Here is a 27,633-nt window from a genome sequence, read left to right as displayed (position 1 = left end):
GTTCTTTAGGCATTGTCGCCACCTGGTGTTTAAGTCGTAGTATTACAACAACAATATGCATTTTCACCAGTTTCTGATCAGTGAAATAAGTGGTACGTTTAAAATAAGACATTGGTAATAAATGAACAGATTATTTTTAAAAGGTATTTATTAAATTACAGTTATTCACAGGTACACAGAAAAACATCTTGAAATTGTCATTTATACTTCCAAAACAACGATTTAAAAAAACATGAAAACAGTTCACGTCTTTGGTCCAACACTGCAATTGCAAGATATTGCAGCTTGACGAGCGGGTAATTTATTTACGCCCATCTTTATGCATGGAAGAATAAATATGACATCAAAGTAAAGTACAAGTGCATAAACAAAGACAAAAGGACGTGTCAAATATTACGTGTTGTCAGGCGTAGCCGTTACAAACACAACCGGTTGTACAGGCTGATTGTCATGTTATCTATATAAAAAAAAAAAAAGATCTTCACAAGAGTCCACATTAAAATAAAAACATTTCTGACCATAAAAAGGCTAATTCTGGTATTTATAAGGCAAGCATAATTGATTACATGTTAAGACACATGGGATGTGGTTGAAATGTTGTTTTTTTTTAAATACCAGAATTCTCCTTTAAGTCAGGGTTTCCCAAACATCTCAACTCAAAAACCCTCAAATTTGAATCTTTAACGCAGGTACCAAATATTAAAATACATCATCTAAGAGCATCATATAATGCATACAAACCAATAACCAACATGAATTTATACCAATACGATCAATAACATCATTAACCCCCCCCAAAATAGACACTTAGTCCGTTTTGATCCCTGAGCCTCAGTTTGGGCAACTCTTGCTTTTGGTCAACGTCAATATATTCATAAATGACAGGGAAAAAAAAAAAACATATAACAGCAGGTTTTGTCCTTAAATGGTAAATGTTGTTAACATGGGTTTGAGTGTAAAAAGGAGCATCGTAATATGTAAAAAAATCATAAATATCTTGTCATAGACTTCCACCTCAACCTTTTTATTTCAAATTTAAGTATAAATATACAAAAATGAAAGATCAGCACAATAATCCTTAAATCCACGCACCTGCTGTTCGCTTTCCTTCCTGTATGTGTCGCTGCTTCCCAAGAAATAAACACAAACGTCATTTATATTGCTCTATTTCTGGAATTCATGTTTACCTCATTTTATGACTGTCCTTTTTTTAAATGTAATATTACAATTTTGTATTTTTTTCCTCTCATTTGTCAAATTTATTGTCATTTAGCAATTACCTTTTTCAAAAATTATTGCTCTGTTATATCTTCACATAATTTTGGCATTCTGTTGATAATGCTACGTCTTCTGCTTGCTTAGGTGCGCCTCAATGTCTTTATGGAAGAAGAGCATCCCCAACTGCCCGTGCGACGCCTCGTTCATGGCCTTGGATTTTATGCACATCCGGTACTGATCGGGTGCCAACTCATCTGCGCAGTGCTTGTCGTGCCACAGGTGAAAGAGGCCGCGTGACGGAGCCCGCACCACCAGAATACTACTTCTCAGGTACTTGCGATACAAATGCACGTCCTCTCCTCCCCAACCCTTTATATCAATGTCAAAACCACCTGCAGGAAAAACAGGAATGCATGCCAAAATATTGAACGTTACTTTTCCGAATGTAGCCTATGCGACACGTTACCTATATCGATGAAGTCCGAGCGGTACTGGCAGGTCATGCCGAATCCGAAATCTCTCCAGAAGCCCGTGTCTTTCTTCAGCACCTGAGAAGACAGGAAGTTAAGAAGGCCACAGGGGACAGATATTTTCAAGGCCGGCCTGCTGCATTATAGATTAGCTTGACCCAAGCGTATTGGCCCACGGTTAAAAGAGAAAGAGTATTTTTCTTTATGGAGATGTTTTACCAGCTGTTGCTCCACTGGCGGGATGTTCTCGGGACTCCCGTAGATCAGTTTGGGGTTGTACTGGCTGAACAACACTGGGTAGAAGACCTTTTTACCTAAAATGGGAGATGAAGTATTTTCAAGCCACTCGCAAAATTACTTACTACATAGACGTGAATGTAAAATTTACCAGACTCGGCATTGAGTCGGCAAGATCCGAGGAAGTCGGCGGTGAAGTGGATATCGACGTCACAGAAGAAGAGCAGCACGTCGCCGCCCCTCCATGCCCTCGCCCCGACATCCAGACCCCGACCTCGGGAGAACTCCTCGTCCAGCTGCAGGAGAGTGTAGTTTTTGAAGTTGGCCTCCCTGCAATATCAAACAGAGTTCCCACGGTTGAGGTTGAGCAGACGGCGTCTTTCTTTAGGATTCTCAAAGCGAGGCGACGATGTCGAAATTGCACAAGTCACCGGGGAATGCGTAAACAGCTGCGACAGCTGTGATGAAGCCTCGGGGCCAAATAATCGATGCGCTGAGTGACTAATTCTGAACTCACACGGGCTGCACATGAGAGGAAATGAGAGACCCCACACCGTTGCAAATGAGGAATCGGCCATAAAATGACCAAAAAAGGTCTTCTGTGCCTAAAATGAAATACCTCACAGTCTTGAGTTGTGATTTTTTTTTTTTTAATGGCCAGTGACAAAATGTCAGCATAAAGAAGCATCGTGGCAGGCAGCTTTGTTTTATTGTCATGGGAATATTTTGTTTATGTGCATATTCTGGCATGTACGTACTTGCAGCTGGCCAGAGTGCCGATCAGTTGCGGCGCATATTTGGAATAGCAAGGAAGCTGTCACCTGAGCAAGAATCCTTTCATTGTCCCAAACAAAAGCGGAAATTCAAATTTGCCCAAGCTGTCAGTTCCTAAAGCTTGTTATTTATTTTGGGAGCTTCGTTTGAGCCCTTTGCTTCCTCTCAAGTCAATCCAAGTTGAATTGAAAGACACTAATGATACAAAAAAAAAAAAAGCTTGAGTGAAGATGATCCTTTCCTTTCTGTTTTTTTTATTTTCATCCTTTACTTGAAGCCCCGGCCTACAGAATTTTCATTGCATTATTTCTTACAGGCCACCATACATCTTCAAAGCTCTATTACAACTCGTGACGGAATATAAAATTCTTATAAATCCTTCCAGGACTTGAATAAATAACCACATCGATTGTTTTAGATTTAATAATTTAATTTTTCAGTTTGCCTTTCTTTGAGGGGATTCCAGGCTGCAGGAAAAGCTATGGAAGTGGTAAAAAAAATAAAAATATAGTACTTGATCCAAATTCAACGTGTGCTGCCTGCATCTTCGCTTAATTCATCTTTCATTCATCTCCCCTTACGAGACTCTGCTCCTCATAAATCTCCTCCTCTGCAACTCTCTGGAACTTTGCTAGTCGCTTTTTATTTCCATCTCATCCCTGGCAAGGAAACAAATAGACGCTTTGTGGCCACGGACTTGAGGCCAAACATGAAACCTTTTGAGGGATGCGGATCCACTTGCGTCGCCATAGCAACCGACTCCCCCATTTAGATGGCTAGAACACTGGTTTCCTAACTCACCTGGATGTGTTCTCTAGGATGTGGCGGACCTCGCTCATCTGGTCCTTCCCAAAATAGACCACCGTGAGGTGGACGCGGCCGTCCTGCCGCACGCAGACCTCCCTGCAGACACACAAACACAACTGTTCTAATTCCCTATAGATTGAGGTTAAAAAAAATATATAATAACTAACTTTACAATCCGAGCGAAGAGATTTGTGCTGAAAAAAAATCGTCTTTGCTCGGAATTCATAGCTTATCTTTCAGCCTGCACTTCTTTGCTTACAGGAACAGACACACACGTTCAAAACGAATGAAGCTGAAGTGTTGGCTCAGCGTCTCTTTCAAGTAAGTGAATGCCACACTGCGCCGCTGTAGATCAACTGCTGTGCCCCCCGGGGAGCATTTGAACAAGCTGAAGCGGTACAACTAAGCTGGATTTACTGGGAGGAAAAAGTAATGATAAGCAATGGTTCCAAAAAACTGCCCGTAAATAAACACACTTAAAGGAGAGAAGGACATAACGGTGGAACTTAACGCTGACAGACCAGCAAACTAAATGACCTACGTCAGCTTGATCAATTTGAACCCCGGTTTATCACGGAAATAATTTGGCAAGATGTTGGCGAGTAAGAAGGACCGAGTCCATAAAATATATTCAAAGTCTAAAACTTGAGATAATTTCTCCGTAAACATCAGCCCAACCTTCGCTCTTCTCTGCTGACACCCACGTCACTCACTAGGCTCCGCCTTTAAATTATTATTATAATACATTATTATTATTATACAGCCCAAAAACTGTTAATTATACCCCCCAACACATTTTACATACTTTCTTGGCTGTCATTCCCAATCACTAAATCTGCCCCAGTTTTGTTTATTTTGAGATTTCATACCCAGCAGCAAGAAAATAAATCAACTGTTAAGTTTACTTATGCAAATCTTCCTCTTGATTTAATCCTCATTTAAAATTGAAAAAAAAAATGAATATGGAATAAGGCACGCACCTGAAGTTCTGCATGAACTGCCTGAACCTTTCGGTACGTTGCGACAGCGGCATCACAATGTTGATGAGCACGTCGGCCGTGTCCACCCGCTCGTTCTTCACCTTCATCAGTGGTCCAAAGGGCCGGAAAAGGACCAGGCGGCGGAATTCCCGACTGGCTTCCCCGCGGAAAGTCAGATCGTACACTGTGCCTTTGTCCTTCTCTGTGCGCGTGATGCCTGTGGACGCATAAAAAACTTTTCACAAGGCTTGCATGCGTTAGCATAATTATTATTACCGATTTTTTTATTAATATCATTTCACAATTACAGTCATAAATAGATAAACCCGTTTCGAGCGAGTCAAAATAATTCTTTACGCAAAATCAATTGAATTGAAAGAATTTTTAATTCAGTCAGATGCTAACGCTAAAAAAACACACATGCTAGGCTATTTAAATCCCCAATGCTAATTCTGATTTGTCGTGGGCCTTACATTAGCCTGAACTTGTCAATTATTGGACTTGACTTGCAAATTGAAACTGAGGTCAACACCGAGGGGAAAAACACAAAAGCGGGAACGAAGGAAATAAAAGAGCCGGGGCAAAAAAAAGACGCTAATGAACTGCAACGCATTCTTCAAAGAGAGAAGATCCAGCCTGATAACCACCCAAAACTTGCGGGCTTCCTGCGATGTGAGCCTTGATTTCGCCGCGGGATAAGCTTTTGATTTTTTTTGTAAGAACGTTGACCAATTTTGATTGCACATCCTCCCCCATCTTTTTTCCTTCACTCTCTTCTCAGCCGTTCCTGCTTTCAACACACCACTCTTCTTTCATACATCTAGCGCCTAATTACGGCTCTGATATTATCTCTGCAAAAAATTGCCAGCCCCTCCTCCATCCCGTCAATTTTGTGTCAGGCGCCATTTATACAATGCCAGATTTTCCAGGCAATATAAGAAGCTGGTGATCTTCCAAAGATAGACTAGATGTGAGATGCTCCCAGGAGGAACAGCTGTGTCCATTTCCTGGAGTTGTGGTCAAAGCAGGACAACTCAGTAGGATATCCTGATAAACAGCACATACATTCATTCGTGTAGTTATTTTTCCACGTCTTGTTTGAGTCTGCTCCATTATCTACTAAGTGTCGAGCGGAATCAAATTGTTTTGTATGGCTGAGCAGAAGTCTGGTTTGATGGTCTTGTCGTGTGTGTTCTCACCTTCTATAAAGTCCAACCGCGAGTAGACTTTGCTACTTTTGCCGGCCGGCTGCGCCGGCGGGGCGTTGAGGTTGTGCAGGGCGAACTCCAGCACTTCGCCCAGCTCGTCCTGCTTGTCCTTCCTCACAGGTTTCTCCTCAGGGTGTCGGGTCAGACCCATTTCAAGCTGGTAGACCCGGTGCAGGGTGAAGCTCTCAAAGGGCACCACCGAGTACTCGCTTTGTTGCCTCGCCCCGGCGGTCACTTCGGCTTTGGAGAGCTGGCTCCTTAAGAAGTTCTGGAGGTCCGCCTGCTGGTTTTTGGCTCCCGGGGCTTCCCCGAGGTCCCCGGGCTGCGAGTTGTGCCCCTCAGCCGGTCCCCCGGCGACGGCCTTCTTCAGGCTGTCTTGTACACATTTGAGCTGTTGGCTGCGTTCCTGCAACGCCTCTTTAAGCTGAGCAATCTGTTTCTTCAGCGAGGAGATGTGCAGGCGGTGTTGCTCCTCACGCTCTTCCAGTAGCTCCTGGTAGGAGTGGATCACCGGCGGTCCCCCGCTTTGGGCAGCACCTCCGGGCCTCGTCCCGCCCAGGTCGACCTGGTTGGTGCTAGCGCGCGGTAAAGCGCGCGGTAAGGCGCGACTCGGCGGCGAGTCGTCCGGGTGCAGCGTGCTGCAGGTCATCACGTAGAAGAGCGTCAAGGAGCAACACAGAAGAACCAACACGGCGCCGACCCGCGACACCCAGGCTAGGAGCCTGCGCCGCAACATGGCTGGCATCAAAATCACTCGGATTCGGAAAGATCACGTGACCTCACACACGATGATAAGAGTCCATTTGCGATTAAGTTCCATGGCCGTGCCACTTATCTGCGTGAGGTCACTTCATGGCACGGACGCTTGACCTCGCCTTCGCTCCTCTCGGGAAAAATCAACAAATAAGGCTCGCTTGCTTGTGAGAAAGCCTTTTTTCCCACTCTGTTAGTCCGTTTAGCGTCATGGTCTGCTGGAAGACCCAGACTCCGTTACATCATCCATCACGCGAGGTGACTCATACGCCGCTGCCCTTTTCCTGCACGGAGATGATTCAAGGAACACGTCTGGAGATCCCTTCAATCGCAAACCCCGACATCCAGTGCTGTCTCGACGCTGGGAGAGACGAGAAAACCAGTCAGTCAAGATCCAACTTTTCAAACCAATGAGAATATTTTCAACCGCAGGGGCGTGAACAAACACAAAAACCTCACGCAATTTTCATCGATTTTGGGCCGCGTCGACATGAAATTATTAACGCAGCCAGCGAGCCTTCCCACGAGTGGTCGGGAAGATGACGAAGACAAATGTTGTCACATGAGTGAGAGAAAAAAAAAGTGGGTCAGTTACACAAAGTCATCTTTTGAGACAAAATGATGCTTTTTAACATGGCCGAACTGGAATATCCACCTCATGTGCTTTTTTTTTTTTTTTTACATCTAAAAGGCAGCATTTGAATTATTTAATATATCAGACAGATCCACAAAGAGCATTTTCAAGTAGTGGTGGACGGATACTTTGCACCTCCAGGCTCACATATGACCGAGTTCTTCAAATGTTTCAACACTGCATCATGTCATTTAGAACTCAGTCATTGAAAGCATTTTTTTAGCACACCCAAAACCAAAAATGTAAATAATGTGGAATCATCATGAGATCACAAACCGGTATAGCTCCGAATTATAGAAGTGAGGATATATATTTTGCGGAGTGGGGTGAGCTGATGGACAGGTTGTTTGAGCTACTGTACATATCTTGAAATGTATCTCTGTGTATCACACTCGGCCTCTCGGGGTCTCGACACACAGTCGAGTCTTTGACACTGCCGACCTGTGAAAGGATTAGTCTATGGTGCGAGTCAATACCGGACTGTGCTCCGGCGAGGCGCCGCCGCCGCCGCCGCTCTCGGGCAACTTGGGGAGGATGTTTGAGGAATGAGCGAGAGAGGGGGTTGGGGTGGGGGGTCATTTTAGAAAAAAAAAAAGATCTACTGCCGTGAATCAACCAAGTTACCACGGGATTGTTTTGAGAGATAAAAATGACTCCAGGCATTTCCAGGACAAACCGGGGTGTTCCCCGGGGTTCAGACCAAGTTACTTGAGAAGGCACACACGAGCACACCAGGAACTGAACTGTCGACGTTTCTAATTAACTGCCAGTGCGAAAACACCGCTGATCAAGTTCTGCATGATTTTTTCACGAGAGAGGAATCGGTACTTTTTTTTTTCTTGTCTAGTAATTCCAATATGGAAAATACAAGTTTCTATTTACCAACTTTTCACCTCCCCCCTCCCAAACATGGTGAACCTTGTTATAATCTCAAAATGTTCCAAATAAAAGTCTTCCTTGTTTCTCCGTGACGGGACAAATTCAAGGCATCCCGGTGAGCCGCTATAAATCCACACGTAAACACAGTCGGGTAGCTTGTTTACAAGCAGACAAACACGCCATTTTCCTCACGCTGGGACAAAATAGTGCATGAAAGCCGGGTCGCATTTTTCATTCTTTGTGGGCAATAAATTGAGACGACTCGGAGCGCGTCGGACGCTGGCTGCGTTTTAAAACTTCACTTCCTCTCCTCTCGTGCTGAAACTTCCTGTCTACATGGCAACATGGCCTTTCTTCATGTTGGTTCAGTTTTACTTCTGGGCAGTCACACTCCTTCAGCAGAATTCACACGCGGCCCACAGGTTCACCCTCATCCAACCTTTAAATGTCAGAGGCCTTCCGGCAAAACCACCTCGCGACCTCTTTTTAACCGAGTCGCCAAATGCCTGCTTCCAACATCACTCTCGGGCTCCAGATTGAAGTTCTTAGCCTGGATGCATTTATTCATTCATATGAATGAATATTGATTTAATTGTTGTCCTCAGACAAAATGTGAGGAGATGATGGAGAGCACGAAAGGTGCCGGGATTAGATGATGATGGAGAAAAAGACGGGAAGTGGAGAAAGATGCTCTTTGATGAAATGTCCCCTCAGGTGCTGCTCCCTCCCTCCCCGCTCATTAGGGGCCCACTTTTGCCTGGAACCTTCCTGTCGACAAGCCATCTGGATGGAAGGTGAGTAACACACACTCGCTCACGAAGCAAAAACTAATGTCCACGCATAAAATGGTGGGATGTCGAGCACGCACAGTCTTGTCTCCTCCACTTCCTTAAAGAGTTTCATTCTTTCGTGCACCAGCTGAAATGGCGTCAGTCTCCTCTGGGCGGAAAATGGGCCGTTGTGGCAGCGGTAGATAAGATGGCCGGGAAGAGATAGTCCTAACTTAAAAGCGATGGGGGATAAAATAAAATATAATCCCACCCCTCAAAATATAAAAAATATTCAAACAAACTGAAAAGTAATCCGCAATGCGAGGGGGTCAATTGTCATTTTTGCACACTATAAAATGTATTGTTATATTGTTTGTCTATCTGTGTTGCTGCACCGTTTGTGTTCAAATTGTGGTTTGTGAAAGAAGTGTCACTATTTTTTTTCCCTTGGTGCATTTTTTATTCCTCATACTGCAGCCTCCATCAAATAATTTAAAGGGACTCTTGCATGAATTTTAATTACATAATTAAGGCATAAGCAGTGTTTTTGGGAATGAACCAAATGAAGATTGTTTTGACCTTGTTTGATATTTGTGCTCTACTGATTTGGAAACTAATGTTGGCTGATTTGAATGATTTTCTCATAGCCACTGGGGGAGCGAGGCAAAAATCAGGTGTGAGAGGGGGTTCAATACTTCCTTTTTGTGGCAGTCCGGCAAACTGTCACCAGACGTTCCTGCCAGGCTGACAAATTAAGCGTCAACGCTAAAGTTTAGGCAGCAAGATGGCTACAGTAGAAATGTTAATTCATCCAAGCAGAATTTACACTTAAGTATTCATAATGTTGTGCAAACAACAACTAAAGTAAGCCACACACAAACATTTACTCACAAACGGGATCTCACATGGAGCAATTTCATCACGCGGGGCACATATGTGTCATTGTGCATCATGTCATTTGTCGCACCTAATCAGTGGTGCGTTTAGCCTTTGTTTGCCCCTTGTTGAAAGTCAAGACAGCCCCAAACAGCCTCCAATCCCATAATCTCCACTTTCCAAAAATGAGAACAGCCAGCTCCAAATATGTATTGCTTGCTTGTTAGTGAGTGAATGCGCTAAGCAGGATTAGAACCGTTTTCCCCTGATAAAAATGCCTCACAGTGCTGCACGTGAGGGATGGAGACATGCAACTATGGAGCATTGGAACATGTATTATTATTATTATTATTATTATTATTATTATTATTATTATTATTATTATTATTATTATTATGTCTGGATGGCCGACCTTATTTTCCTTTAATCATGAATCATCCTTAGTACACCCACCATTAATAAATCACTGCATATGAAAGTAAGCACAAGATCAATAAAGCCCCAACTTCTTTTCTAATTATCATAAAATATAAGAAGTGAAAATGCAGTGGCTTTGGGCTCATTCATCATAATATCTTACCTTTCTCCCCAGCGGTGATTGGTCCACTGTAGTCCGGTTGGAGGTGGCGTCTGATCGGGGCGTAGCGCTTAAGTTCTGCTTCCCCTCCGCCGGTCCTGTGCGGACACTAACTGCCGGCAGCTGAGCGGGGGTAAAGAGCGTTAGTTCCCCTAATCAAGTCGGTCAACACCGGAAACACACGCTCGTCGCCTTCAAAGTAATGTCATCAATTAAAATGGAATCCGTTTTACATGGATTTAAAATGCTCCAGCTTCACCTACTTTAATATAAAAAGTCGTAAATCAGAGTAAATAATCTGATTATAAATATGATAGCATTGCTTATCTCAAAATAAACAACCCCAAGTAGGTTTGACATTTCCGGCCTTGCTTGTTGGTGTTATTTTGAAGGAATTTAAGAAGTATGCAGCTGTTTGGGTTGCTTGACAGGGTCCATGCAGGTTTGTTGCCCACACCCTCTTCCGTGCCCTCACTCAAATAAAGACATCCTTGTGATTCGTGCCTGCAAGGCACTGTTGGGGTAGAAGGAAACACTACTTTCTTTCAATGGCTGACTGCAAACGTGCACATAAAAATCCACCTTCATCTCAACTGACGTGTATAGTTTGGTGCTGGTCCGAATATTGTTGCCTTGGAGATCTTCGTTGGAATGAATCCTGCACTGGTTAGTGACGTTTATCAATATTGGTATTGGAATATAATAATATAATGTGTAATGTTGTGATGATGTATTGCAATATAGGATAAACGCCCCACCCCAATTTCCCTTTTTTGGAAAGCAATATTAGGTTTTGCCATAATAACTTTTACAATGAGGTCGTCAATTGTTTTAGTACGGCGTTTCCTCAAACAGTAGACTCCACTCCAATAGATGCCCTGCCCCAAATAATGGTCCACTTGAATAAATAAACGCCCCACCAATATACACATTTCCCCTTCTTCTGGGTTCAAATGCTTAAAAAAAACAGGAACCATAAAGTAGATATTTGAAGGAAGGGATATACTGCCCCCTGCTGGACGTTACTAAACATTACAGTGTGAGACTTAAAACTTTTTTTTATTCTGTATACAGTCAAAACAACATTTCACAAACAAAAAAACTATAATGAATTGTTAGAAGGGTACAAACGCGGTTATAAGAATAACGATAATATCATAAAGTACAATCTGTAATCAAACAGCGTGGTGCTCATTTTGTGCTTTGCTTTTTTTGTTTTGAAGATTGTATAAAAAAATGATTAATTGTGAACTTCGCCTACAGAATGCACTCTCCATAAATCGTCACTTTTATAATGTCATTCTAAATGATGACTTTATTAAAAATAAAAGACCTAAAATTTAAAAACAGCAACATAACAGAACATTGCAGTCCTTCAGATGTTATGGCAAATACAAGGGATAAACTCAACAAAAAAATTCAATACATATTTGTGTTTAAAATTAACTAATAAAAACAACACAATATGATAATAGCAGAAACGGGCTCAGCTGTGTTTAAAAAAAAAAATCTGAGTAGCGATTTTCTAAACAATGTTAAAAGCTTTTTGAGACAACTCAAGTCAAACTACACACTTGACGCATGATTGTGTTTGGTTGCAAAAATAGAGCATTAAAAAGAGTATTTACAGGCGGCACAGTTCCATCAATGATGACATCTTTATCGCTGTGGCTCCACTGCAGCATCACACAATTTCAAAAATAACATCACTTCATCTATACCAGTAGAAGCCTGAAGGCTGAGGCACTTTTTTTTTTTTTTTTTCAAAATAAAACACTGAGTGGTAACATTACAGTATGGATTGTTGACCCACTCTAGCAGACCTAAATGTTTTTCATTTGGACAGTTTCTACATTAAAATTTACAAAAAAAAAAAAAGGCGATCTTATTTTACAAACTATACAGTTTTTTTTTGTCTGACGCTTATCCCACAAAGAGGATTTTTTGAGCATCTCCAAATACTGTCATCAAACATGAAAAATGCTTTTTAGCTACACAAACAATTTTGTAACATTTACTTTCAAGTGCATGATTTAATACTGACAATCGGTGTTAACTTCCTTCCTTCATAACAGTCTAAAAGTGAAATATTGTTCCCAACCCCATTCCAGTCATGTTTGTTTTGATTGCGTCTCTAAATGCTGTCATCTGTAAGTGGCAAGCTGGTTAAGTCGGCAAATAAACGAGGACATGCGTCTTCTCTGACAGATTAATTTCAGCGGGTGACGGGGAAATTGTCAGCGGCGTTTCCGACTCCTCACATCTCAAGCTTGCGCGTCCACCTTGGGCGTCAGGCCGATGTACGATCCATTTTGAGGATCTTCTTTTTCCTTTTCGTTCACCGGGGAGTAAGACGTGTTCTCCTCAGCGTTGTCCTGCGAGAAAATGTTATTTATTATTTTGATGAATAGCGACACTAATGTTGACGGATGCTCTATTTTGATTCGTCGAGGAAAATCATTTGTATTGGACAGCATATTAACAAATGCGATTAAGGATGAAAGGAGTGGCACAGTTATTAGAAAGAATTACAAAGATATAATATACTGTATAGCGGACAAGATCATTTTAGCTTGGCCCTGCAAGAGGCATGGTGACAACACCACTGGCAGAGCTAGAGGGGGGGCCAGGGGGCACTGGCCTCCCCTAAAAAATTCTCAGTGCCAGGCTAGATTGGTTATTATTTTTCTTTTCAGAGAATTGTTTCCCCATGTTTCCATCCGATATTAATATTAAGATATGCTAAGAATATTAAAAGTGAGCGCAATGGAACGGCGACTCCTCGCACCTTCTCCTTGCGCTCGCGTATCAGCAGGACGATCAGGATCAATAGCATGATGAGACCCAGGGCCACGAAAATGAGCGGGAAGTTGGACACCACCTTGACGATGGATAGCAGCTTGTGAACTCTAGCCGCCGACGCTTCGTCTATAACCACGCTCTGTTGAGACAATCCCCAAATGTGGCGTAAAACATAATTCGGTAAATCAATTCAACTTTTTGATTTGAATTTGACGTATTGTACCATGACTAATTTCTCACCTCATTCAAGAACATGACGGGGAAGATGGTGTTGTTTAGACCTCTAGTTTTTCTGAAAGGGACGGAAAAAAAGTTTTGTAAAGCTACACAAAAGCAACAACAACAAAAAACACACACACACGGATACTTACGGAATTCCACTAATTCTAGTCATTAAGATGTTGATCTGCGCTCTTTTGTTTGCACGTACAATTATCCCTGTGGTCTGTAAAAGTAAAATACGATGTCAGCTTCTTTTTACATTCATGAATCGGCTGCACTAACATCTATTGGCCACTAGATGGCGCACCAATAGTACCTTTTCACAGACAGGGATTGATAGACCACAATTGATTTGGAAAAAGGAAAAAATGCCCGACAAGCACGTTTCTGTGACTTTTGAGTCTTCTAGTTATAACAAATAATTTTTTTTTTAATTTGTCCCACCGGGTTGAGGTCGAGGTAGGTTTGGTGGTGAGTTCTCTCAGGGGACATTCCTCCGATAGCTTCCGCATATTTGGATTCTGCGAGGTAGAAATGAGGAAAAGAGGCCACGACTGGAGCACCTAAAGGATAATAAATCAAATTAGCTGATTAAAAAAAAAAACTGTTTTTTTTCTGTCAGGTTAAAGAATGTATCGGACCGGTGTCTCGGGACAACAAGGCACTCATAGTCGTAAAAGAAACAATAGATTGATAAGTAGACTTTAAGTCTGATGTGGAACTAATCAGTGACCTGCACATGTATAATCTGGTTTACTCCCGCTCAGTTCCTTCCACATATTGTCCACAAGAGACATTGCGACCCGATGATACGGTCCACAGGGTCCGTTTTGACACCTACTGAAATAAACCCGGCAGGTAAATTTTGAAACGTGCGTCGTTGCACAAAAACAAGCTGCATTGCGTATGTGTTTGGCGGCGCCGGCGAGGCTAAGTGCTCCTGAAGTGGGGCAGGGGTGAACATTTTCCTGCTCCCGTGTTTGGCAACAACCCTCGGACAACCATCAAGGTCGCTGTAGCGCACACACATTCTTCCCGGTGGCCTTAAATTACACCTACAGGCTATAATTTGCTACGATTGCGCTCCAAATTTCTGATAGGATTCAATCACATTACGATTTGATTCCAATGATTCACAAAACGATCATAAACGGCGATACGGTCATTTACCTCTCCGACAAGGACTGACGTTGAGGAGGCCCGTTCCGAGGCACTCCTTCGGGGTGACGCAGAAACCCTCGTTAGCCGGGTTTTCCTCCTTGCTAGCTAGGACGGAACGCGGTGGCGTAAAGCGGAATGCCGGGATGCCCCTCACCTCCACATCCTTCTCAAACTCCATGTGGATGGACCTGGACAGGCGAAACGTTCATGACATGAGCTTCCACATTTGATACCAATGGGGTAGCTCTTTACTTCCCTTCCTTAAAATGCTAATCGTTTCTTTAAACACGGAATTGTACGACTTCCTCCATAGCTTCATTAATCATTGACTGCTTTTTAACATTCACCCCTTGTTATTATTAGCCTTCTGAATGACCCCTTGGCAGGTCCACTTATGCAGCTGCTCCGTTAAAAGGAGAACTTGAAATCGTTAAAAGACAGAAAAATCTCCCCGCGGAGCAAATCCAGCCTCGTAAGTCCAGCGGAGATCTTTACGGTGTTATTCTGGTGATCTCTGAGAGCGTTGCGGTATGTTGAAAAGTTCCCAGAGAATCGTGATGCTTCTCAGAACAAAAGAGTCCATACAGTGTTTGCCAGTGTGCAGCAATACTGTCACGACCTTTCTCTTGACCTCTGCGAGGCACGCCATGAAAAAGAATAAAGCTTTCAGGGTGTAGTTGCCGGGTGAGAATTTAGGAAATGACACTTTGGGAATAGATTTATGGAAATTTAAAAGACAACAGCATTGACCCCTGTGGAACACCATCTCTTTAACTCAAACAACTAATATAAAAGTCAAATAAAATTATATTTATTTTATTTATTATATTTATAAATTTACAGTCTTCACTCTGTGTATTAATTAACAAAAATCACAGCATTTTTTATAAATAAATAATTTTTTAGGGACGTGTTATAAGATTAATTTTAAATAAAATTAAAATGTTTTTGCAGCATAGTTTGTGAATATATTTAAGATGTTTTAATTATATTTAAACTGTTAAAAATAAATTACAAATATTTGGGGCAGGGGTCAATTCCTCAATTACAGTGATCATATTGATTTATTATTGAAGACATATTTAAGGTTCCAGTGGGGCGAGGTTCTCTTTGATTTGGAATCAATGGCCACGGGGGAAAAAGTGATTTATGTCACGCACAACCAAAAGACAAGTCAGCTATTGGACTTGCACCACCTGTCTGCACTTCATCAGCATCTTGAGGCTTTTGTGGTTCAGCTGTCAGTAAGAAGGCCAAAAGGCTTACCGAATGGGAATCGGCACTCCTTTATTTTTTTCCCTAAAATGATTTTTCCAGATGGCGTGTTTTCAATCAGTCGCCAAATTTTGCTTGAGTAAAACACGTCCGTGCCAGACTTAACATTTCCTCATTTAATGGTCCAAAGTACAGGACATGGAGGAGTGTTCCCCTTTAGTTCCCATAACGTGGTGTGCAACAATGACTTTAGTAAGTGGGTGAAAGTGTTTTGTAAACATCCAGGACGGGAGGGTCAACGGCACGCGCCCAGACTGGGCTAAAGGTAAAAACGTCAACAGATTCTTTCCACATGCAAGCAAAAAAAAATTGGGGGAGCTGAAGGTTAGTGGCTAAATTAAGAGATGGGTCATATCAGTAATGGCACAACTGCACGCGTTGTTGTTGCGTGTCGGCCATTTTGATAAATCTGAAATGTATCTCGTAAATGTTGTAGTCATAAATATTCTGGAGAGCAGGAAATATTTTCCTGGCTTTGTCATGTGGGTTTGATTTCTAACCTCCATCTAGGCCCAAGCTTTTTTTTTTTTTTTATACTTTTTGTGTAGGCGAGAAGACCAATAATGGCCCTCTGATGTGTTTAGAAGACCAAAACCGAAATTCTCACGAACAGCGGACAATGACGTACCTGCAGAGGTCCGGGGTGAAGATATAAATGCGCTCGTTTTTTTTCAGGAGGGGATGGAAGGCGCTTCCGTCAGACCCGTTGATGCTGTTGCTCTGGTTGGAGTTCCAGAAGGTCAGCTGACTGTAAAACAACGATATAGCGGTTTTGTAGAAGTATCGTGTCGCAAAATTGGAGCGAATTGTTTGATATCGATCTGAAAGAACAAACGCTACAGATGATAATGAGGGTCACCATGGAGCTATTATGCTAGCAAGCTAACAAAAACAAAAACATGCAGACGCAAAAGAAACTCATAAACAAGCATCTGCATCTATTTAGAGGAGAAAACAGTTGAGTCAAGGAATATTTTCAAGAGTGAAGTTTCTGGCTAAAGAAAAGTAAGAGAGGAATGCGTTACCTTTGACCTTTCCATGTTTCCACTCGGCCGTAATCCAAATAATTCTGCTCCCCCGTGTGAAAGATGAATTCCCCGTCGTTGCTTCCATTTTTCTGAGGGGGAGGGTAGATGTTCTGCATTTTCTCAAATATTGGCAATCATCATGCACTTGACAATAATTTCCTCACGTGAAAATATTTTGTGTTGTCCATTTAAAACTGTTTTATTCAATTATTTTTCAAAATCCTCTTTCCGTGTATTTTTTTTTAACTCAACCAATACATTAATAATGCGAGATTTAATACACCTAAATATTTAGCGCTCAAAGGTTACGCAAAAATGACACAAATCAAAATGTACATTTGTTAACTACCTTGTACATAAGCCCAAACGTGCTCTCGACTTCGGGCTTGGACGCAGCGATCCGAGTCAGCAGGGCGTCCTCGTAGCCCCACAGCAATTCGTCCACGGTGCGAGTGGTGAACAGGTCACTCTTGGTGGAGGTCATCATCAAGGACAAGCCGGTGGCTTTCCAGTAGTTGTCTTTCACGGTGTTCATCGCCGCCTTACACACAAAAAAGAGAGAATCTTGAAGAGAACGTAGCTAGCGACCCATTTTTATTGTTGTTTCCTTACCCAGGCAGGGATGTTAACCGTGGTGATGTTATCCATCGTCGGGTCACCGACAGACTTGTCTCTCAGAAACACAAAACTTTTAGTGTTGTATCCCGACACCATTTTGCCGTCGTTCACCATGGTCACGTTGTCCTTGTAGCGGTACTCCCTGTGTGTGATACAAAAAAACCCTCAATCTTGATTTGTATTGTCTTACTCTAAGTCTTGGTCTAAACTTTCTCTCAATTCACTGACTTGTTCTCACACTGTCTCCGTCTTGACCTAGATTTCTCTAGGACTTGGCCTTGACTCCTCAAAGTCTTGGTCTTAACTCTACACTACCTCTTCAAAGTCTTGCTCTGGACTTGGTCATGACTCTTCTTGACCTGAATCCTAACTTGACCTTCACCTGGCATGGTGTTGCTCTGAACTCCAGGAGTCAAAATGTCCGTTTCTAGAACTTCTTGAACTACACTAACAACCAATCTTGAGGTAGGACTAGATTTATATGGTTCAGATACCACAATATATCTTTTAGAAGTAGAATGGAGCAAGAAAATTCCGATTTTTAAGTCTCACCTGTACGTGTAGGGCCCGACCTGCTTGACGACCGGCTTTTTCCCGGCGAGGAACTCAGCCGCGTTGGTGACGTTGTAGAAGAAGTACTCCATATAGACGGGAGGAGGGGGTCTCTTCCATGACTCAAACACTCGGCTACCCTCCACCAAAACAATTTCCTGTTAAGAAAGTTTGATGACAAATATTAGAAAGAATAACTTCAAAAGAGCATGGCGAGGCATCACAGGACAGATTGAAATTTCAAGTGACAACATTTTAAAGTTCAGACGAGGCGGCGGCACGTTTGAGTCTGGCTGGTGTGTTCCTAACAAAAACAGGCCAGAGAACAAAAACATCTTAGGGGGGCCGCGGAGGGGCGTCACTGTCTGACAAGAGCATTGGCCGTGCACATGAATGGTATTAGCGGAGACCCCTCCATAGTTCCATTGTCAGCCCGTTGCCATTGACGACGGGCACTCACTGACAGATCATGTGATTCATAAGGCCGGGCTCCTAATGGTTGCGCGGGACTGGAACCTTAATGATCCGGGCCGCATTCCTCAGGCCTGAGCTCCATAAGCAGCCACCCCGAAGCCAAAGTCTTTCCCAGTTTGCTTTGTGGACAACGATCCCGACGATGCACCGCAGGGAACTTTTGAGGAATTGGAAAACACAGGGAAGGCGAGAAGAAGGACGTTTGGGGAAGGGTGGGGGCGGGGATTAGTATGTCTCCCAACAACACATGAGGTGGAAATCTCAGTTTGGCCTAATTGTGTCAGTTTTGTTCAAAGTAGTGTAAATTAACCCCAAAAAGAAGAGCGCGTCAAAGTGCTTCTATTCTACTCGTCCCCAGACAGACGTGGTCAAGGACAATAAAGCTGTCACCTTGGATTGAGGAGGGCAGAGCGTGCTATCCTTTCATGCTTTTTTTTTTTCTTTCACCGGACAATTCAACATGGCCGACCTCCCAGCATGCGACATGAAATAGTGTATGGAAAACAGGAACAGAGAAGCTCTCTCATGTTAGCCACTCCCCGATTTGAAAACACATGGAGCAGGTGAATAAGCAAATAGGCACGCTGTTTTTACTTTGATGTCCAGACGGGAGGAAAAACAACAGCCAGAGGATATTTTTTGAAATCTTCTGAGGAATAATAGAACGTAAAGAATGTTTAACATTGACTATTGTTTTGGCTTCCATAGAAATGTAGAATCATTTTCTGGCAGTATTATTAGATCATAGTGTCAGGATTAATCGGCGACAAATCGTCTACCAAATTAATCGGATTTTGATAATCGAATCATCGTTTTGGAGCTATTTTCAACGCACGATTGTCCAAATGTTTACCATTGACTATTGTTTTGGCTTCCATAGAAATGTAGAATGATTTTCTGGCAGTATTATTAGATCACAGTGGTGTTAGGATTAATCGGCGACAGATCGACTACCAAATTAATCGGATTTTGATAATCAAATCATCGTTTTGGAGCTATTTTCAACGCACGCTTGTCCAAATGTTTACTATTGACTATTGTTTTGGCTTCCATAGAAATGTAGAATGATTTTCTGGCAGTATTATTAGATCATAGTGATGTCAGGATTAATCGGCAACAAATCGACTACCAAATTAATCGGATTTTGATAGTCAAATCATCGTTTTGGAGCTATTTTCAATGCACGCTTGTCCAAACGTTTTACACGGTGCCACCTGCCTGCCTCAGCAATGCGTTACCCAAGAGCCAAGGCGAGTATCGGGTTTCACAGCTCCTGCATGCATCTAATTTGTGAGAATTCAAGGGCGTAATGCCAAAATATACCAGCTGTTAAGTTAGAATCAACAAGTGAAAGCCTTCTTTGTTGACCACAACATCCAGATGGCACTGATCTATATTTCCAACTTCAATTAGTTTTTGTGATAATCATGTAAGAATGTATTTGTACTTAATAACCACACTCAGATCCAAATCAGAACCCATTTCCCTATTTCCATCGTTATCACCATCCTGACGGAAAAGCCAGATTGGAATCGGTGCCTTGCCAAGGAATTTCTTTCAACTTTAAAGATTAAGATATGACTGTTTGCTTTCATGTGCCACTTTAAAGACACTCAACGAGTTCCGTAAATGGGCATAAACATCATACAGAATCAAGTGCTATTTGCTAACAACTCCAAAATGAGTCAAAGTGAGGACTGCTGACATTTTCTGAGACATCATTCACATTTTCCTCTTCTCATGTACAAAAAAAAAAAAAAGACCACAAAAGTTTATCCCCAGCAATTTGCAATTTTCATACAGATTCGGACACACCCGAAAATGCCACACCCTAAAATGCCCTCTCTCTCGCTCTCTCTATGGCAGATCTAAAATATATATTTGCTTTTGTAACTTTTTGCAGAACTATTTACTTGAAAAATCGTGTTTCATGTATTGAGTGAATATTACACAGTTTTTGAAAGGTCTCTACAGCTAATGACATCTTCCTTAACTGGATAAATAAAAGTTATATAAATAAACGTATTTTATTAAAAAAAAACTTGCAGCATGACTCTCACATGCATTAATTTATTACAACCTTGGCTTTGAGTGTTTGCCCTTTTGTTTTGCTTATTACACTCTTGGCAAGTGGCGCACAATCCCCGATTAACTGTCATCCGCTGTGCGCACAGCAGAAGTGCAACGCTTCGATACGCAACCATGCAAGACACACACAAAAAGAAAAAGAGCGGGGTGACCGGCTGAGATTTTAGTTTCCTTACCTTCTTGAGACGGTTGTGCATCAGCTTGCGGAAAGCTTGCGAAGCGGTTAGGCTGATGCCCACGATGATTAGGATGGCGCTGATGACGCCCACCGCGTAAATAGCGCACGACCTCCGCGTCATGCTCGCAAGTGGAGACGTCCAAAAACAAAAAGTTCGATACCTTTTCAAAACTGTCTCTTTAAGAAAAAAAAAGTAACCCGTAAAAGTTTCTGCAAGTTTTGCAACTTCCGAACTAGCGACGCGTGCAGTTGAATCACCGAGAAGGATCTGTGTAACGGCAAAAAGACTTGAGAGCGCGTTCTTGAAAGTGGCTTCAATAAAAGCCAAGCCACGCTTATTTGTATGGCGGGCAGGGTCTGCTTTGCCGAGCGCTCATTGGCTACACGAGAACGCGCGAGAGAGTCGTTGGTGTTTCCAACCCACGGTTGCCCCCCCTTGCTACGCCCCCCCTTCAACCTAAACAAGGACAAGAGGGGCTTCTTGTGTTGTTACTCACTCTGAGGAATTTACTCACACTCTTTCTGCATAACTTAAATTAGGTTAAAGGAAAACGAAGTGAAACTTGTGACCTTTATGAAAGTTTAAGATATGATTATTGTACTTAAAGGTGACAGGACACAGTCCTGAGGTGACCCAGTCCACATGGAGCTATGAAATTTGACTCACTGGGCTCTGTTCCCAGTTATTGGTAAATCATACCAGTTAGGACTGTCTAAATATATATATGCAAATAAAATTACGCCCACTCAATTATATAAGTAGACTTGTTGCGAGTATCCGTGTCAGAGTAAAATTTGGTTCTCAAATGTAGGAAGTGACAAAATAGAAAAAAGGAAGTAAGGACAAAGTCATCCCCAAAAAAGTGCCCATCCAGGAAAATAAATATTTAAGTACAGAAGTTCAGCATAATGCAATTTGGTCTACTTCACACAGCTCAACTGACACACAAAAACTTCTTCAGGGTCATGTGATTTGAATAAATGTTAATACTTTCATGTGCAGGCGGCACGTTCGGAAATAATGCGGCATCCTAACGATAAATGTAAACTAGAGGCGTTTTCATCTGCTGATCTAAAAATAGACTATAAGGAAGCTTTGCCATTGTGTCGCAGAGTCTCTGTTACAAGAACAAATATTTGACCATCATAAGAAATAAAGTTCAATTTGCCTCCAAGATAAAGCGTATTTTTCTAAAGAGATGTTTTTGATAATATACTGTGTTTGTCGAGCTATATTTAGCTTTGAGCTCAAAGTCTGGAGAGGCTAACTATATTGGGAAAGTCAGGGATCGTGAGATTGTCGAACACAGCAAGGCCATTGACCTGCCAAAAGGCTAAAAGGTCTCAAATCAAAGGCTACTGCTCGATATAGATCTCGACCACTTGGGGGCAGTGTAATTTAGATATAAAAATAACACACGAAGAAGACTTTCACTATCAATTCACTAAGCTGCACTAGTATTTGTCATTTTTCGGATGAAGTATTTACAATATATGCCCTATGTTTTTTTTTTATATTGTCTGTCTACATGTGTTGCTCCACTGTCGGTGGTCAAACTGACTTTAAAGGCAAATCTACATCATTGTTGTTGTATTCTATTAGGACAAAAGGTTTAATTATATTTCATGAATCAAGTTTTTACATTTAAAAAATGTGATTTGTCAAGATTTTTTTTTCCCAAAGCAAAATATTACAAATAGAATTGTTACAGTTGTTATAATAGTTGACTTGCGCAATTGTTTTCTCCTATTGTGACATTTTCTGATTCAGTTATGACTTCATACTTGCAATTGGACTTAGTTCTCGTTTCAGTTTGATTTATTCCACCAAGTTCTGCCTTCTCCAATCCTTTTTTTTTATAACTTTGTTTTAATTCTCTGATGCTTTCCCCTGCACTCTTATTGCTATTGTTTGTTTTAGCACGGCCCAAATTCTTCCGCTTTGTAAAAGTGATCCATAACGTGGGAAACTCCAAAGTGTTTTGTGTGTGACAGAACACAATAGTAGTTTCCAGTCAAAACATCCTTTTTTTTTTTTTTTTTTTTTTTTTTCCCAGTTTATATCTTCCCTAGAAAGTGCTTGGAAAACTTTTCTTGTTATCAGCCCGGCAGTAGAAACTCTTCCCAAGGAAATCAAACGACAAGCGTACTCACCCTTTGAAAATAATCACGTCAACTATCGTACATGTCTTTATTTTATTTCATCCATATTTTTATTTTGTTTTGCGGCTCAATACAATCCATCTCCCTTTGTCTACGATGGGCCATCCCAGTACAGGATGTATCATGTTCTTGGCTGCACTCTCGTATGCCGGTGTTTCCCTCCCACAGTTTGAGGATGTCGTTTAAGAAGCCTCGATGAGGAAAACACCAGCACATTCTGCATCCGTTGCTGAAGATGATGCCAACATACACCGGTGCCTCATTCTTTTCAAAGGTTTCAAGTGTGAATAATCCGCATTTGTGGAAGTAAAGTATCTGGAGATGCTGATAGTTTCTCTCACGTGGACATTTTGTCCTGATGATGTCTTTCAAACAGGTGGTCTCCCCCCCGACCCTCATTGTTTGCAAAATGTCTGTGTTTCCAATTAGGCACGCCTACTTCATGTATGACCGATTGTTCGGGCTCGGGCTCGGAACAATAACGCAAGTGTGTCAAAGTTTGCATCTGCTAATTTTGTCACAGCCTTAATGGAAAAAAATAGCAGCAGACAAACACTCAAACAGGAGCCACGTTTAATAATGCAAATTGAATAAATATTCCATTTAATTGAATGAAACTTTATTCTACTGACCTAAAAAAAATCACCCCAAATAAAATTCCATCTTCTGTCTTTAAAAAAAGAATAATCTGAATTTAGAGTTTAGATTACATAGTACTTTTAATATGACACATTATTCGCAAAAGAATATGACTAATTATTTCTGGAAACTTTAAAGATTTTTTTGTTGGATTACAGGAAACTCATCTTAAAGTTTTCATAATATTTAAGTATTTCCAATTTTTAAAAAATATTTTTTTGCCTCATATTTGTTAGTCGAGACATTTCATACCAGTGTTCAGGTTTTTTATTTTGACAAGTGATGGTACATAGTGTTTTTATTCACAGCATGGTGACCCGTCTTCATGCTTCTCAGGACCCTATGTTTACATGGAAACTTGACTTCCTGGCTGTGATATTACCGGGAAGGTCTTGCAACTTTGCTCCGTGCATGACATTGTTTTATCTCTCTCGGGGGAACCATTCCATTGTGTTTCCCTGGTTGCAAGAATGTGGCTGTTGTCCTATGCAATGCGTTAGAGATTTTACTGTCTCTTTGATTTCTTATCTATTTACAGGGGACATAATAACGTGTATTTTGTAAACGATTAAAGAATGGATCTTCCAAGGATTAATAACTATAGCACAACACACACTTTTTACTGCCTTGACAACTTTGGCAACTAAGTGTGCCTCTTAGAAGTAGACATATTTTAAGTTATCCGAGTGCAGTTATGGTACAAGGCCAGTAGAGGGCGACACAGATTTGACAAGAAAATGTGCTTTTGTTGGTTTCTTAGAGCTCGCTCAGATACTTTTCACTTAGTTAAAATGCACAACATTTTATAACTTTTACATCATTTTAATTTAGTTTTGACTGAAAAGCAAAGACTTAGTGTAGAATGTTGTTTTGATCACGTGACTGTCGCGGAACGCCTCCCAACAATTGCCTTGTCACGTGATCAGTGTCATCTGCGCGCGCAACTTCTCCACAGCGATTCTACTCTTCCGTACGCGAATTTCACCGTAAAAACAAAGTGCAGGTTAGCCTAACTTGTAATCTGTTTTCCTTTTTATAATGATAGAAATGTTTAAAGCGGTCGCATACTAGAGCGTCTGCTGATTATCGTGTTCATTGAACGTCGGTAAAAGTCTCCACAGCAACTAACTAACACGTCACTTTGGACTTTAGACAAGTCTATATTTCTGTGTTACGGAACGAGCACGCTAGCTTTGTTTTTAGCCGTGGTGCGTTCAATGTACCGCGGACATACCAGTTTTCAAAAAATGGGAAATAACGGTAGTTTTAGTTCTTTTCACTTTTAAACCTTAAAGTTGATGTAAATCAAGGTCCCACTTAAGGAGAACTTAACTTACTGTACAGCATTCATTAATACAATCAAGTAATAATTAACTCGTGTGGCATTTATGATATTAAAACTTAAGAAACCTACATATTATTTTGTTTTAGTGTTTTCAACATGGCGTTGGCCGGAGTACGTGTGGTTGAGCTGGCGGGCCTCGCTCCAGCACCCTTCTGCGGAATGATCCTGGCCGACTTTGGCGCTAAGGTGATCCGTGTAGACCGCACGAAAGCCGGAGCCTCGCTGGACACGCAGGCTCGCGGCAAACGCTCAGTGGCCATCAACCTGAAGACCTCAGAGGGCGTCGCCCTGCTCCACAAGCTTTGCGTCCAGTCAGATGTCATCCTAGAGCCCTATCGCAAAGGTGGGACCACGAGAATCTTTTCTGTAAATCGTGAACGACATCTAGACCGACCAATGCTCTAAAGTACATGTTATGTTGTCTTAGGTGTGATGGAGAAACTCGGTCTTGGTCCAGAGGAGTTGCTAAAGGAAAATCCCGGTCTGGTCTATGCACGCCTTACGGGATACGGACAAAGTGGAATGTACGCCAAGGCGGCTGGCCATGACATCAACTACCTGGCCATGTCAGGTAAAAACACGAAAGTCTTTCACCACTGGAAAAATAACAAAAAGAGTTTTCAATCACAGTGTGTTTTTTGATTTATTGCTGCAGGACTTTTATCCCGCCTGGGTCGGAGCGGAGAGAAGCCGTACGCGCCGCTGAATCTCTTAGCTGACTTTGCAGGAGGCGGGCTCACCTGCGCTCTTGGCATCGTGATAGCCTTGCTTGAGCGAACAAGGTCGGGGAAAGGGCAGATCATTGACGCGAGCATGGTAAGCAAAGAGAGCTTGCTGCATAAATCAGTAGCTCTGAGATTTGAGAGGATTTGCCAAAGGTTCTAAAAGGAGCCACACAGCAAACATGCTTGTAAGTAAAAGGTGCTACAAATGCAGGAAAGAAAATTTGTGCCATATCTTAACTCCGCCAAGTGGCAGCATTAAAAAGTGCACTTAAAATTGAACTCCACAATCTAAGAAGAAGCCAAAATAAAATACTTCATGCGAATGCTTAGTGATCATCAGAAAATCATTAACAGTAACTGGTTAAATATTAAATTAAAATTTGACCTAAAACAGGTAACCTGCAAATATTCTATAATTAGTAGATTTGTACAATTTTTGCATAAATTAGTCAGTTCTTCTCTTTCAATTTTTGACCCCGAAAGCATCAAAATGTGTTTGACGTTGACATGTCAATATGCATTGCAGCGTGTAACTGAAAAGCCCTGTCATGACATGTCCCTTTCCCCTTGGCGATGCACTCAAGGAGCCCGCAATGGCGTTAATAGCGCCTTTCAAGTGTTAGAGACAAGCGAGTGCCCACCTTTTTTTTTTTTTTCCCTTCATGTCCATCTCAAAGAGCGTGGGTGTGTGTTGTCCATCAATCCACCAAGTCATTTCACGGCATTTTAACACGAGCATGGCATGTTACATCACAAATCATATTCAACAGGGAGTCTTTTTTTCCACTATATTGATTTTTTTTTTTTTTTTTTTTACCCCCTCCGGTTTTTGCAATTGTGCTGGTCCAACAATTGAATACATTTAATTCTATTCCTCTTTGCTTTACTATTGTCATCCATCACAATATTATAATTCGGCACAATTCATGGAGATGTAAATGACCTTTAAAAATAGACACCACTTACTACTACTTTCCTATTAATAATCTACTGTGGACTTATCTAACCTACACCTTTTACAATTTGTGCTTCCAGGTGGAAGGCGCTGCCTACGTTGGCTCGTTCGTGTGGAAATCCCGCAGCATCGGCATGTGGGATCGTCCTCGCGGGGAGAACATGTTAGACGCCGGCGCTCCTTTCTATGACACGTACCGTACGGCCGACGATAAATATGTGGCAGTGGGCGCCATTGAGCCGCAGTTTTACAGGCAACTGCTTCGAGGTTTGTTGATTTCGTGAAAAGTCTCGAGTGATTCATGACCTGCTATGTTTATATTTAAGTAGACATGCGAAATTTAGCCGTGTGAGTTACTGCCACCTACAGGACTGGAGTGGAACATAACTTACAACATTTGCTGTTTTTATTTTCCCCATCAAGGCTTGGAATTAAATGAGGAGCAGTTACCTCCACAGATGAGCTTCTCAGACTGGCCAGACCTCCGGCGAATCTTCTCTGAGCGTTTCGCTTCCATGACGCAAGCGGAATGGTCGCAAATTTTCGACGGGACGGATGCCTGCGTGACGCCCGTGTTGTCGTTTGACCAGGTGAGCTCGCACCCGCACAACAGTGAGAGGGCTTCCTTCGTGAAGGACTCTAGCGGGGAGGAAAGCCCCAGACCGGCCCCCCTCCTCTCCCGGACCCCCGCCGAGGCTTCCGTGGACCCTGGCCCGCTTATCGGAGAACACACCGTCGAAGTACTCAAGGAGTACGGGTACGAAACTTCGGAAATTGACAAAATGCTTTCTGCTGGTGTTGTGGAGTGCAATGGTGTCAGGGCTAAATTGTAACGGGTAGCTTTTATTTTATCGGCTTAAGTGGGAGTCAGTAAATTGAAAGTCTGGTCTCATAATGAGGCGTAAGCGTAATAATTAGTCTGTTAATTAATTTTGAAGGGAAGTACTTCGAGGCAATGCACTACTTTTTTGTGACTAACAATTTGGTGTTCAAAAAAGGAAAAAAATATGGGAAAAAAGGAATAAAGTTGTAATTTGAAACTGAGTATAAAAGCGAAATCACATCACAAGAGGAAAGTTGATTTGGAGGAAAAAATTGTTTACTGTTCTAAGTGCCAAAAATGATAGCTGCACATTTATATAAAAAAAAAAAATTCAGAAGAATAAACTTGAATTACAACAGTTGATGAATTGATCTTGCCTGTGTTGGGATGTGAATGTTAATT

General features: G+C 41.9%; 3 protein-coding genes and 1 long non-coding RNA gene across 6 annotated transcripts; 2 read left to right on the top strand and 2 right to left on the bottom strand.

Annotated features, from left to right (window-relative positions):
* Positions 1–130: 130 nt before the first annotated feature.
* csgalnact1a (chondroitin sulfate N-acetylgalactosaminyltransferase 1a) lies at positions 131–10,726 on the bottom strand. 2 transcript variants are annotated; one of them, XM_088392017.1, is made up of 9 exons: positions 10,187–10,726; positions 6,907–6,964; positions 5,686–6,808; positions 4,487–4,703; positions 3,501–3,602; positions 2,077–2,255; positions 1,908–2,002; positions 1,685–1,766; positions 131–1,610 (listed from the first exon to the last, which is right to left on the bottom strand). In XM_088392017.1, exons 3-9 carry the CDS (start codon positions 6,437–6,439, stop codon positions 1,342–1,344), a joined length of 1,698 nt encoding a protein of 565 aa, XP_088248143.1. In that variant the 5' UTR covers positions 6,440–6,808; positions 6,907–6,964; positions 10,187–10,726; the 3' UTR covers positions 131–1,341. The 2 variants fall into 2 exon arrangements, with proteins under 2 accessions (XP_088248143.1, XP_088248142.1); XM_088392016.1 differs by lacking the exon at positions 6,907–6,964.
* On the top strand, positions 1,367–10,158 carry LOC148389569 (uncharacterized). The gene is made up of 3 exons (XR_015861699.1): positions 1,367–1,548; positions 3,768–3,827; positions 8,566–10,158. It is a non-coding gene; the product is annotated as an uncharacterized LOC148389569 (long non-coding RNA).
* amacr (alpha-methylacyl-CoA racemase) lies at positions 10,663–27,594 on the top strand. 2 transcript variants are annotated; one of them, XM_088392019.1, is made up of 6 exons: positions 10,663–10,849; positions 24,815–25,071; positions 25,156–25,299; positions 25,384–25,544; positions 26,489–26,675; positions 26,832–27,594. In XM_088392019.1, exons 2-6 carry the CDS (start codon positions 24,825–24,827, stop codon positions 27,239–27,241), a joined length of 1,149 nt encoding a protein of 382 aa, XP_088248145.1. In that variant the 5' UTR covers positions 10,663–10,849; positions 24,815–24,824; the 3' UTR covers positions 27,242–27,594. The 2 variants fall into 2 exon arrangements, with proteins under 2 accessions (XP_088248145.1, XP_088248144.1); XM_088392018.1 differs by lacking the exon at positions 10,663–10,849 and adding an exon at positions 24,305–24,386.
* On the bottom strand, positions 11,224–20,910 carry LOC148389567 (lysosome membrane protein 2-like). The gene is made up of 12 exons (XM_088392429.1): positions 20,580–20,910; positions 17,842–17,999; positions 17,284–17,431; positions 17,021–17,212; positions 16,669–16,760; positions 16,272–16,391; positions 14,378–14,556; positions 13,652–13,770; positions 13,357–13,430; positions 13,226–13,277; positions 12,972–13,124; positions 11,224–12,558 (listed from the first exon to the last, which is right to left on the bottom strand). Exons 1-12 carry the CDS (start codon positions 20,700–20,702, stop codon positions 12,448–12,450), a joined length of 1,521 nt encoding a protein of 506 aa, XP_088248555.1. The 5' UTR covers positions 20,703–20,910; the 3' UTR covers positions 11,224–12,447.
* Positions 27,595–27,633: the final 39 nt, after the last annotated feature.

The sequence above is a fragment of the Syngnathus floridae genome, chromosome 12 (genome assembly GCF_059516105.1).
Source record: "Syngnathus floridae isolate MCC-2025c chromosome 12, RoL_Sflo_1.0, whole genome shotgun sequence".
Taxonomy (NCBI): Eukaryota; Metazoa; Chordata; class Actinopteri; order Syngnathiformes; family Syngnathidae; genus Syngnathus; species Syngnathus floridae.
This window is presented reverse-complemented; position numbering and strand designations above follow the sequence as displayed.